Source organism: Etheostoma spectabile, chromosome 5 (genome assembly GCF_008692095.1).
Source record: "Etheostoma spectabile isolate EspeVRDwgs_2016 chromosome 5, UIUC_Espe_1.0, whole genome shotgun sequence".
Classification (NCBI taxonomy): Eukaryota; Metazoa; Chordata; class Actinopteri; order Perciformes; family Percidae; genus Etheostoma; species Etheostoma spectabile.
In genome coordinates this window covers 3,207,535-3,221,452 of record NC_045737.1, presented here as the reverse complement: position 1 = coordinate 3,221,452, position 13,918 = coordinate 3,207,535, and the positions used below count along the sequence as shown (strand labels likewise).

Below are 13,918 nucleotides of genomic sequence, written 5' to 3'. Positions count from 1 at the left end.
TGATTCTCAAGGAGCGGTTGCAGAAACAAGCCTGACGCAGTAAAGCAAAAGCTGTCAGTAGTTCAGTAAACATTACAACATTATGAAATATTGAGACTTTCTATCTTGAAATATTAAGACTTTCTATCTTGAAATATTAGGACTTTCTATCTTGAAATATAAGGACTATTAGGACTTTCTATTTTGAAATATTAAGACTTTCTATCTTGAAATATTAGGACTTTTTATCTTGAAATATTAGGACTTTTTATCTTGAAGTATAAGGATGGATTTTTTTAATCTTGAAATATTAGGACTTTCTATCTTGAGGTGTAGTGGAGTAGGAAGTAGCAGCAGGGGGGGGTCTAGGATCATACCTTGGGGGGGGGGGGGGGCTCTGCCCCTAATAAGAACAGCTCTAGGTATAGTGTCCCCGTTTTAAGTTTTACAAAAATAAAAACATGACTTGTTTTGGAGGTAAATACGCTTCTGAGCTGAAAATGTCCCCGGATTTTGTCTGAGAAATCTGGTCACCTTACTGTAACTATTATATCAAAAGTTGAATTACTTAGCAATGAAACACACCGAGGGGTTCTACTGCTTGCTCTGGTATGACTAGTAGATCTTGGCTTATGTTAGCTACTTTAAGACATTCCTAGTCTCGCATTGACAGACCTTCCTCCACAGCGCTATGGAGGAGGCCGCTGCAAAATAGCCTCTGGAGGAACATGTTTTGGTGGAACACGTGTACGTTCCACAGACACACGTTAGTCTAGCTAGATGTCTGGATTTACCCTCCAGAGATCTGAGAAGCAGTTAACCATAGTCCTCAGAAATCCACCAGAGTTTAAAATTACAACACAAAAGCAGGACATCTGAAAACAGACATCCTAAAAAGAGTGACATCCAGTGTATAAAAGCTGTCTGTGGGTAGTGACTGTTGAGGTGCATGCCAAAGGCTGACGCGGACACGCGCGTCGCACCGCGAGCGTGCACGCGCACCACACGGAGACATAGGAGAAAGCGGAGACGACGCTGTTTGGAGTTTAATGAGCAGGTTGGGACTGTGTGCGTGGGCACCCAGATAACTCAGTGGGTTGAGCGGGTGCCCACGTACAGAGGCTTGCTCCTCGACGCAGCGGACCCGGGTTCGAATCCTGCCTGTGGCCCCTTTGCTGCATGTCACTCACCTCTATCTTCTCACCCTTTAAACAAACTCTGCGCTGTCTCTATCAAACAAGGGGAAAAAACCCCGAAAAATAACTTTAAAAAAGACACTGTGTGCGTCCTCGAGATCTGTGAGTCATGTAACTGTGTTGTTCAGTTCTTTTAAGCTTGTTGTTGTAGGCTAACGGTTTATAGGTATAGTGCTAACCCAACTAAGATAGTAGTGATTTGTTGTCTCGTGTCTTTGCCTGTTAGCAGGTTACACGGTCTGTTCATCCAATATAACAGGGCTGCAACTATCACGCATTGGCCGTGAGACACACGCATTTGATGGGTCACACGCCTCACAGCCACACCCCCGATTTCTCACGTGAAGTGTCAGCCCGGTCGGTCAAATTTCTGAAAGATGGAGTTATCTATGTTTACCTGTTGAGCCATGTGATCGACTAGTTGTTGCTTTCAGAGACTGTGAGGGGTTCAAGAGCGTCCCTGTCTGTGGAATTTTCAAATTGTCGCAAAATGAGAACATTTTTTTCACGAGCATCCCAGGTGCATTTCCCGGCCTTCAGGTATGTGCTTGAGTATTACAGAACGTCCGGCGCTTCAGGTATGAGCTCTGATTTCACAGACCGTCCGTCGCTTCGTGTCCACTCTCTTCTGTAAAGATGGAGGTGAGCAGCGCGGCTGGTAGCGTAGCAACTTCAGTTCATTCGTAGTGGGACTCGATCTGCGGGGGGGCAGTGACGCGTTGCATCATGCGTGACCATCCGATAAAGAGCAGCGTACGGCCACCTCTAAACTCTGTCAGAGACCAGAGACCCAAATGGGCCTCTGAGTCTGTCAGACGTCTGAATGAGACTACCATATCCAGCGGAGGGGAATGACATGCACAGCAGACTATATTAATACAACTCTCCACAATTCGGACAACAGAGATGGGGGGGTTATGTGCACAAGTTGTAAATATGAGCAGAAATATGGTGAAACACACCTGAGCTATACTACGCGCTATATATACTATAATATATATATATATATATAATATATATATATTTATATATATAATATATATATATATATATATATATAGATACGATACTGCAACGTGGGCCACTATTGTGCATCTCAACCTTGCTTCTCTAAATGTAACTGTAAATAATTAATTGATGTTTTTAAAATGAAACATAGGCTTTATTTTCACAAAAAAGTAAAAACAGGAAGTGGGGCCCAGAGAAGGAGGGCCAAACATTAAGAGCCTTGGACAAAGGTAAAGGATTAGATTTATGTAATTAGTGGTTCTCAATTCTTTAGAATTTCAGTGGTCTTAGTTGATCCCTCAACATTAATTTAACTTGGGTCCCTGGTCCCTACACAGGGACCCCGGACTGTTCAACACAGACCCAATCTTCTCAGCTGTTGTGACATATGCTACTGTCTCTTCATGTGGTTCTTATGTTGTACATTGTGTGGGTCAGTTCTTATATCATAAGAAGTTAATAATGTAAATGCTGAATGCCCTAAACGTTGATACAACACACACAAAGGCTCCTACCCTACAGTTTGCACATATCATGTAGACTTGATTCTCCTTTTTTTGCACAAAAAACTCTCCAGAAAGTGCCATTTAATGTTTATTTTTCAAATTTTTTCCCGGGGGGGCATACCCCCAGACCCCCTAGGGAGTCCCCCATCCACCCACATATACCAAATCCCAATTTAACCCTAAAGGATAAAGACAAAAGAAATTGCTTTGTATGCGGCAAAAAGGGCGGCCCCCCCAAATTCTCACTCAAGGTTTTTGGAAAAGTTGGCAGCCCTGAAGTATAACAGTACTAAGTTGTTACGCTTGGTTCACGCAGCAATTTATGTGCACTGTTTACATGCTAGTAGTGACCCAGCATAATTATAATGTGCTTAATGGGGAGTCTGTTATTAACAGCTAACCTATATGTTTATATTGTACTAAATGATGGATTTCTTATTTTTTGCTAGACTGCATGTGGTTCTTATGCATTGTGTATTGTGTTGTTTGTGATCTGTGGTTAGGGTAGTCCACTTCGTAGTCACCCAAATGACGTGGTGGCTGTCTATCCCTCTTAGGACGAGCTCCACCGCTGTACTGTTCCATCTTTATCCTGGCGTAAAGCTTAGAATCCGGCTCGAAGGACCTCAATGTTGAGGAGGATTGAATTAGGACTGTATATTAAGCTGATCCCAGTTTCCAACTTCGCCCAGGTGTGTGTAAGAAATTCATAACTTAACATCGCGTTCGTTCGGATCTCTGAGGTACAGGAGGCTGAGGGTCGAATTGAGAATTAAGGAAAAGGTTTAATGCAACAGCAGTGATGAAGATGATAAGACAAAGACAATCAGACAAAACAAACACAATAACACTGCAGCTGACAGCGGACTGATCCACGCTCCTCCTGACGGATCCATGAAAGCAGTCCTGAATATCTGTAAAACACTCTCATTTATGCCGTACCTGGGGGGCGGTTCTTTCACCTGGTGCTTCAATCCATTCTCATGGTCCGCTGTTGTCATGACAACATGCCGTACATCTTTCCTGTGCAATGAGAATGACCTGCCTTCAAAACACTGCACCTTTGGGGGTGTTTTGGTTACAGAACAGAGGTTCTTTTGTGTAAATGTGAAACTCTGACATCAAATATTAATCAACATTGTATTGTTTTAGCCTAGACTAAAACCCAGGGGACAGGAGACAGAGAGGAACACCTTTTGTTGCATAGCAGGAAGCCCCTTCCATATGTGAATGCCAGACTGACCAGATCAATACTTTAACCGTCAGAGAAACAGGGGGGGGAAGGTGAGGAACAAATGGCCATCCTGCCTTCTCCACCGACATATGTATATTAATCCCATCCTGGCTGCATAATACACAGTTTATAACTTTTATAACTAACATGTGTCTGCCAAAACACGGATGGAAACCACTTCTCTCCTTTTATATTTTATTCAAAAAGCAACAGTACAAACATGGGCATCTGCTAATACTGTTTAGAGAGTAGGTGTGTGTGGTGTGTGTGGTTCTGCAATGAAAAAACACACAATACACAATTAATAATAATAATAATACATTTATTTAACAGCGCCTTTCTAACACTCAGGACGCTTTACAGAGATAAAGACAGATATAGGGAACATAAAAGTGTAAGTAGTAATAACAAAACACGATAAAACAAAAAACAAAAACAACAAACAAACAAACCAAAACAAAACAGGAACAGTGTATTTACAGATAAGCGCGCTGGAACAGAGGGTTTTAGTCTAGTTTTGAACAGAGGGAGAGAGTTGATGTTGCGGAGGTCGGGTGGGAGTGAGTCAGAGCTGGGGAGAGCGCGTGAAGGCTCTGCTCCCCCACGGTGATGAGCGAGCATGGGGGACAGTGAGGTGGAGGGAGGAGGAAGATCGAGGGAGCGGGAGGGGACGGCAATGTGTAGGAGTTCTGATAGATATGGAGGGGCAAGGTTATGGATGGCTTTGAAAGTATGGAGAAGGATTTAAATGTATTCTGAATTGAACCGGGAGCCAATGGAGCTGCTGAAGAAACGGGTTATATGATGAAATGAGGGGGTTGGTGAGACACGAGCTGCTGAGTTCTGAAGAAGTTGAAGTTATGGAGGGATTTTTGAGGAAGGCCAAAAAGGAGAGAGTTACAGTAGTCAGGCGGGAGGTGACGAGGCTGGGTAAGGATGGAGGCAGTGTGAGTGGTAAGGGACGGACGGAGGCGGTTTGTTGCGTAGGTGGAAGTATGCAGACGGCAGATATTATTTAGTGTGACTGAAAGGAGAGGGAGGAATCGAGGATGACGCCCAGACTCTTGACCTGAGGGGAAGGGAGACCAAGGAGTTGTCGATTGGTAGAGAGAAACTAGTGATTTTGGATAGGGTGGACTTGGTGGACTGAGGAGGAGTTCGGTTTATCACTGTTTAGTTTAAGGAAGTTTGCGGTGAACCAGTCTTTTTTCAAGTAAGCAGTTAGTAGGGACAAGGGGGGGAGCGAGGAGGTGGGTTTGCTGGATAAATAGAGAGGGTGTCGTTGCGGAACAATGAAATGAATGTGGAATTTGCGGAAGATATTGCCAAGGGGAAGTAGGTAGGTGATGAAAAGGAGGGGGCCAAGAACTGAACCTTGGAGGGACGCCAGTAGTAACAGGGGAAGGGTGGGATGTGAAAGATTTGAGTTGAATAAACTGAGTGCGGTCGGAGAGATATGAGCGGAACCAGTCAAGAGGGGGGTGAGAGATGCCGAGGGAAGAAAGTTATTGAGGAGAAGGAGTGAGAATGGGATCAAAGGCCGCACTGAGATCGAGGAGGATGAGGATGGAGATGAGTCGGAATCAGAGCTGTGAGGAGATCATTGGTGATGGTTTATGTACAGTTACACAGTAGCAGTATGGGAGGGGCGAAAACAGACTGGAAAGGTTCATAAAGACAGTTAAGGGGAAGAAAAGCTGAGTGAACAGACACATTTTTTCAAGAATTTTAGAAATAAGGGAAGATTTGGATAGGACGCAGAATATTATAGTTGGTTGGGTCTGAGCCAGGTTTTTTCAGAATCGGGAGACGGATGCTGTTTTGAAAAGTGAGGGGACAATAAACGAGGAGAGAGAAGAATGAATAATGGTAGTGTATGAAGGAGATGAGGGAAGTGAGACAGGTTTGACCAGAGCTGTGGGGGAGGGGGTCAAGAGAACAGGTTGAGGACTTGGATTTACGAATGAGATCAGAAATTTCGGAGGGGGTGGGCAGTAGAAAGCAACAAAATGACTGGCTATTGGGGAGGGGCAAAGGTGGAGGGGAAGGCAAGGGGGTCAAATGTAATTGCTGGTGAATGGAGTTGATTTTTTCATTAAAAAAGACAACCAGTGAATTACAAGTTTCAACTGAGTACATGTGAGAAGGCAGAGAATCAGGGGGATTAAAGGTTTTATGGATTATTGAAAAGGAGAGACCTGGAGTTTCCTCGTTGGAGCAGATGAGGTCGAATAGAAGATTGATTAGTTACGGCTATTGAGTTGAGTAATGAAGAGATGAGATTATACATTCTTGGGAATGGAGAGACCAGTTTTTTTATAGAGGGTTCAAGTTGGCGACCCTTGGCTTTCATGAGGCGGGAGCTCAGGTGAAAACCAAGGGGCAGCGAGGAAAAAGGACACAGATCGGTTTGAGAGAGGGCAAGGAAGTTGAGAATTGCAAGTCAGAATTATAATGGGTGACAAGGTGGTCTGGAGAGGAAAAATCAGGAATAGGCAAATGTCAATGTGGGGAGGATAGGATGCTGTATTTATGTTTTGATATTACGAAAAGAGATCTGGCGGACTGCTTGTTAAAGAGAGAGACAAAGAGATATTGAAGGACAAAAGAAAATGATCCGAAATGTGAACATCATCAGCAGAACAGTTGGAGGGGATTAAGCCAGAGCAGCAGATTATCAGTGAATGTCCTTTTATGGTGTGGGGAAGTCAAAATACTGATGGAATCCAGAACTGTCAAGACAGGAAGTAAAGTCTTTGGTGAGTGGGAGATTATATTGTCAATGTGAATATTAAATCACCAAGGAGAATGACATTAGGAGAGAGAGTAGAGAGGTGGGTAAGTAGTATGGAGAATTCGTTTAAAAAGTCGCTGTGTGGTTTGGGGGGGCGGTAGACTGTGGCAATAATGTGGGAGTAGGACCAGGCAATTTAAAAACAAAGCTTCCATAGACGGAAAACGGAGTGGAAACTGGCAACATCTTCCACTTCCGCGATAGAGCAGCGCGAGACCTCCCCCGCGGCCAGAGCCACGAGGATGAGAATGATAAACAAACCCAGGTGGAGTGGAGGCGTTGAGCTGAGAGAAGTCGCTGGGTTGTTGCCAGGTCTCGTGAGACAGAGGAAGTCCAGTTACGGTCAGTGAGGAGATCCTGGATGAGCTGACCCTTGTTTGTGAGAGAGCGGACATTCAGGAGACCAAAGTTGACAGCAGAGGTGTTGAAGCCGGGGCGGGGCTTGTACCCTAGCAGGTTAGCAAGCGAACCGCGGTCAGCGGCCCGGGGAAGAGCATCGGCGGGGAACGGCGAGAAGTGGACCAGAATGATGTTATGGATTGGAGTCGTCAAGGTGGAAATTCGGCGAGATCCGCGGTGGATGTATCTCCGGCGGGGAAGGAGCGCGATCTCAGGGTGTAGCTGAAGATTAGGGGGGAGGCCAGACAGAAGCCCGCGGGAGCAGGAGGAGATCAGCCGCTGAATACTGGGTCAGGCTGCCCCAGGTTGATGTACAATTGAAAGGACAGTCAGCAGAAGGATAAACCAAGTGTACACTTGGAAGCCCACATAATGAACGGCAGCGGGGAGCGGAGAGCAGCGGCTGCAAAACGCGCCAGCGTGCCACTTCGACCAGGACACGTAGTCGAATGATAATGTGTCAATGTAGAATGATAATGCATAAGAACAATTGATAAGAACAATGCATAAGAACCACATGCAGTCTAGCAAAAAATAAGAAATCCATCATTTAGTACAATATAAACATATAGGTTAGCTGTTAATAACAGACTCCCCATTAAGCACATTATAATTATGCTGGGTCACTACTAGCATGTAAACAGTGCACATAAATTGCTGCCGTGAACCAAGGCATAACAACTACTGTTATATTGGATGAACAGACACGTGTAACCTAGCTAACAGGCAAAGAACGAAGACAACAAATCATCCAGTGGAATTGCCGGCAGAACAAGAGTGATCCTGGAAGTGGAACGTATAGACTAAGACATTCCTGACTCAGTTCTCTGAATGTGTCCCTCTTCTGTACTTATTCTAGTGTTACACTGTGTTTTACTAATTACCATCCATCTGTAATTTAAAGAAATAATGTAGCCATTTATATTACTTTTTTGTCGGAAAATTGCTACTTTGCAATAGCAGCTAGCCGAGGGGTGTCAAACTCATTTTAGTTCACGGGCCACATCCCCCTCATCTGATCTCAAGTGGGCCAGATTAGTGAACCTCTCCAGAAAGATCAGAAACCTGTTCTGCCACAGAGTTTTCTCTTCAGCTCGATGTTGGCCAACACAAGTTGCTTCTGCTACGACAGGGTTCTAATGCCAATGTATGAAAAAAAATAATGTCACAGACCTGGTAGAGAGGGGTAATATTTTGAGAAAATGTTTTGAATTTCTAAGATTAAAGTTTACAGAAATTAAATTTACAGAAAAATAACTCATATTTTCTGTGATTAAAGTGGTAAATTTGGAATTGGAATTAATTACTTCTTTGAAATGTTCAGACTTTGAAAAGTCATCCAGTGGGCCTCATTAGACCCTTTGTCCTTCAACAACTATAGTTCAAATCCAACAATCTGCCTTTAGATCAGCTCTGTTTAGACTTTAAAGCTCAAACTTCAACTACCAATTTAAATGTTCATACTATGTTCATTAATTTTTGTCTCCTCCATGTTTTAGGGAAAGAAGCTGTCGATTCGTGGTATAGTGAGATCAAGAATTACAACTGGAGCAGCCCTGGATTCAGCAGCAATACTGGTAAAACTCAACCCACATCATGATGAGTTGTAGGAAGTCTGTAAATAGAAATAGATTGTTACATACACGTGTATATCTGCATCCCTAAAATATGTACAGTACCAGTCAAAAGTTTGGACACTCAAGTAAATGGGAAAGTATGTCTAAACCTTTGACCGGTCTTTTTTATCTACTTAAAGAATGATCTATAACTATGGGAGAAGTGAAGTTATTACTTTGTTATGTTGCTCTGTAATTGTATTGTTCATGTTCAGATGTTGGAAGATAGCATATGCTCTTGCACGTGAACATAGTACCCACTGCTGTTTCCTCCTGCAGGTCATTTTACTCAGGTGGTGTGGAAAGACAGCAAAGAACTGGGCGTGGGCATGGCCACTGATGGCCACAAGGTCTTTGTGGTTGGGCAGTACCGGCCAGCTGGCAACATGAACATGAAGGGATACTTTGAGAAAAATGTCCTTCCAAAAGGTAACATATTACCACAATTTTGCTTATAAGATTATGAACATTACAGCAGAAGTCAACTTTACACGTCTGCAGTGGGAAAGGAAACGAGAAGCATACAGCATGTTCAACCTTTGTGAATTTCATTTCCCAGAAATGTTGTAAAGGCAACATAATTATGCCTTCAAGTTATGGATTAGTTCAAATTAGAGACTACGTCACACCAAAGATCAGTGGTGGAAATTAACTCATTTACTGTATTTTTGAAGTAATAATATTTTACTTGAAGACTTACATTTTATGCTACTTTAAGACTGTTATTCCACTACATTTCAGAGAGAAATATTGTACTTTACTTCACTAAATTTAATTAACATGCTATAGTTACTAGTTATTTGACAATTGAGATTTTACATAAACAACCTATAATTAACTTAAATTAAATAGGATTTGAACTTTGATATTCCTAAATATACTTATAACATATGGAGTAGTTAAAATGAGCTCCAATTTGAATAACTACAAAAAGCTAAGCTACTCTTTAATCAGTAGTGTAAGATGAGATTTATTTTGTGAATATTTAGTTAACAGATGACCATTTTAGGGTTACTGAAATAAGTCACATATTTCCATAAATGGTAGCTTCACAGTGTATTCTGTTCTTTGAGTTTACAAGGGAGCCATCTAACATGTTGTAGCCTACCCTGCCTGTAATTCAGTACCAGGTTGGCGGAGGGTTAGGATGAGATGCTGAAGCATGTTTTGTCATGAGTCTTGAGTTGTTCTACGCTGGAAGAAGTGTCATTAAAAAGAGGACCAAGTTTAACAGGCAAAGCAGTCTCCATGCTCTTACTCTATCCACGCCCCGAAGGAATTGTATGTAATAACGACAAGTTAATAGTTAACGCTAACAATCACTAGCATTATGGTAGTAATGCAAATAGTGTACATAAACTCTGAATGCGGGGCAAGCCTAAGAAATACTTTTACTTCTAATTCTGTGAGGACATTTTGCTTCTTATTCTCATGGTCATAACTGATTCACTGTAAAACCTTGTCACCATAAATGGCAGATTAGCCACTACACTACTGTTTATTTACAGATTGCATACTGTTTGTACATTTTAAGGTATTTTACTGTAAATAGACATACAGTTTCTTACTGCATTATTTGAATTTACAGTAATATACTTTTCCTTTATTTTCCCAAGTTGCATTCGTATTAACAGTAAATACCTGTAATTTGTAATATTTGCAGATAGTGCTGTAATATTCTTTTCTCCCAAAATGCATTACCATTTACTGTATGATCCTGTATAACACTGAAACAGTAAGATAATGTGAGATTTTAGCTGTCAATTTACATCAAAGGTTAACAGTATACATTACTTAGTGCCTCTGCACACCATTGGATAGATCTACGACCAATCTGAGCAACAGAGAACGTGACGTACAGTACGTTCCTGGTCCTTCATGAGTGTGATGAAAGGAGAAACCACAATAACCACAGGGTTTTCTATGGGCCCCATCTTCTTAGCGACCATTGGGACCAGCTGATAAATGAAATCTTTGCCTAATCTTGTAGGAAGGACGGCAAAAAAATCTTTCTGATCAACAAATCCCTTGATCGCGGTTCTCTGTTCCTCTTTCAAAATTAAGTCGATATCTTCTATAAGAGACGTGATGAGAGAATCTACGCATCTCAATTATCCAGCGGCAGCCATCTTTGTTGTAAACAAACTGAATCCAAGCGCTCTTTGGTAACATGATTGATTCCGTTACCGTTGATCATCTGTCCATTGTATAAAGCCCTCCCTGACAATTTGATTGGTCCAAACAGTTCTGGTTTGAGCATAGTTGTCTACAATGGATCAAGTCCCGACCGAACTTTCTGACTTCAAATGTTGTGGGCGGGGTTAAATTCAGCAGGCCTCCAGGCTAAACTTGCATAGATTTTAAAGTAAACCTGATCCTACAACAGTAAGCTAAATATCTCAGTGTATTATCAGGGACGGCTGTTTCCTCTGATGCAGCCCATTTTTCAGTCAGCTAGATGTAATTTACTCATTCTTATCTGGTGCAGGTTTTAGGAATACACAATGGCCTACTGTGCTTACACTTTATCAGTTGAACAACAACATGCCTCACCAGTATTTTACTGTCACTTTTCAGCGTAAAAGACAGCTGGCAGAGAGGTGGGTGGAGCAGACAACACTTCAGTGAGAAGTGAGCCCAAGGACAACTTCACACTGCTGTAGATTCTGGACCATTACTGCAACCGCCAACACTCTGTTGATAAATGTTCCATGTTGTAAAAAAAAAGTAAATTACTGTACATCAAATAAAACATGTTATTGAAAAATTGTCTTGGTTTATAATGCATTTAATTGAAAAAAGTAAATCAATGTTCACTTTATATACTGTATACTGTAGTGTACATTACCAAGAATATCAGAAAATCTCACCATAGCATAAATTCAATTAACACTTTATAATACTGGTACATGAATTGTCATGAATTAACGCATGACTTTATGCATGAAAAAGCATGAATTCCTTCATGTAGTACTTTATGAATTACCAGTAATGTGCCACAATTAATAGTATTGCACGCATGAGTTAATGCAGGGACACTGTGTTAATTAATGCATAAATTAAGTTAATTAATTCTTCATGATTTCTAATTTATTAATTATCTTCTTCTTAATAAATCTGTAGTTAAACTGACAGGTTAAAGAAAGTGAATTGTAGTACTGTAATAATGATTAACTAAACATTACTTCTTCATGTTTGTGGCCCTTTAATAAAGTGCTGACCTGCTCCATCTTTAACATTTATAATGGTGGCATATGACCCAATCTTTGTGACACCACAAATTAAAAAATGTCAAGACATTTCTTGTGTTCAGAAACTTGAAAGATTTTTAAAAGTCAAATTCATAAATACACTACTTGGCAGAGCATTGTTCTTAGACATTACTGTTTGAGTGCCTTATGTGGTTAACTAACTAAGCAATAAAGCAACTATAAATGCATCTGCAGTATATTGTATTTTGTGTCAGTGTGGTGACCCAAGTATCATTTGGCCAACCCATTCCTTTAATACTTAATACATTTAATTTTATGCCACCATTAAATATGTCTTATTGTATAAATCTTAAAGATGGTACAGGTCAGCACTTTATTTGAAGAGCCACAAACATGATGAAGTAATGAAGACGTAATTTTTAGTTTATCATGATTAAAAGTTTTTAGAATATATGTACACTGCTGTGACTGGTCAAGTTTTTAGATGACGACATGAACATTATTAATAAATCAGAAATCATGATTCATGCACCTTAATTGATGCATTAATCAATGTATTGTTTCTGCATTTATTCATGTATGAGATACTATTAATCCTTGTACATTACTGATAGTTCATGAAGTACTACATGAATGAATCCATGCTTTTTCATGCATGAAGTCAAGTTAGAATCTCAAAAAAATGCAAAACTTTAAAAAGTGGACTAAATATCTTAATATATTTACTTAGTATCCCAGTATATTAACTTACTATCTCAGAGAAACTTTAAAATATTGACACAGACTATTAAAATATTGACTTAGTATCTCAATGTATTGACATAATATTTCAAAATATTGACGTAATATCTCAAAACGCTAGCATTTATCCCATCAAATCAAGGAAGACACGGAGGATAAAAAAAAGGTTATGTACTTTTCAGAAGAGGTAATCAATATGTCCAGAGCTGTGGGAAAATATTTTGAATTGGGGGTGCTGACAAATTTCCAGAGTGAAGTTTTCAGCCAAAGTCAACCACCACACACCCAACAATCCATCACAATATATTAAGCTGTGTAGAGATTCACTTTATTATAGCCTATCCAAGACAATAATTAGCCTGCCATAGGCTACTGACCCGGTGTTATGCCCCTACTGGTTTCCACACCTTGGTTTCCCTATGTCGTGTTCACCTAACAGCTGCCGTTGTGGCCTGCTTCTGTCACCAAATTTGTCACACAATCACAAACATATTCTTGGCAATTATCAAATTGTTTCCCAGATCTCCAGCCTCAAAAATGTTTGTCTAAGTAAGCACCACATCACAGCCTACAAAAAATAAAAGATGTAAAAGCAATATAGTCACGGCATAGGTAACACGTTGGTTAAGCTATTCCTGTGTCTCGTGTAAGCAATGAAGTGAATTTTAACAGTTTTGTATTATTTTGCATACTGCGTTGCGGAGGGCCTACAATATATAACAATAAACGCAAGGAAATTGCCTATTCTTGTTTAAAATCAACCCCCCGAAAGATGTTACTTTGATTTTAGCAATCACTACAACGCGATTAAGGCCTATATATTGCCTTTTCTTTTCTTGCAATTGTACTGATTCGTCATGAATGAGTTTTTGGAAATTGCTTGTAATGTTCAAGGCTATGGATGTGATGTTTCTCATAAAGTAATATGCTGGTGTTATATTTTGTCCACAAGGGGCGTACTTGTTTAAACCCAGAGAGTAATCATATCACTAGATGAATAAACTCATTAAATAATAACAATAGCTACTTTGCTGTGTTGGAATTTGATCAGTTTGGATGGAATGATTTGATTAAAGACATATTAGAATGCTTGGTTAATTCAGAACTAAACTCAAGTAGGTTAACCCTGTATTACAAGCCTTTGCAATTTCAGAGGTATAATAGGCTACTATAGCCCATACCATATCGGCTAAGGCAGGGGTCTCAACTTACTTGGGGGCCGCTGGAAGTAGA

At 40.7% G+C, this 13,918-nt stretch overlaps 1 protein-coding gene across 1 annotated transcript in view; it reads left to right on the top strand.

Moving 5' to 3' along the window:
- Nucleotides 1–13,918, top strand: part of LOC116689570 (Golgi-associated plant pathogenesis-related protein 1) — a 39,513-nt gene that overhangs the window by 8,918 nt on the left and 16,677 nt on the right. Inside the window, exons 4-6 of the mRNA XM_032516119.1 lie at nt 8,616–8,693; nt 9,012–9,161; nt 11,310–11,448. Of these exons, the coding sequence (XP_032372010.1) occupies nt 8,616–8,693; nt 9,012–9,161; nt 11,310–11,314 (233 nt within the window). The 3' untranslated portion in view covers nt 11,315–11,448. The remainder of the gene's footprint in view (nt 1–8,615; nt 8,694–9,011; nt 9,162–11,309; nt 11,449–13,918) is intronic.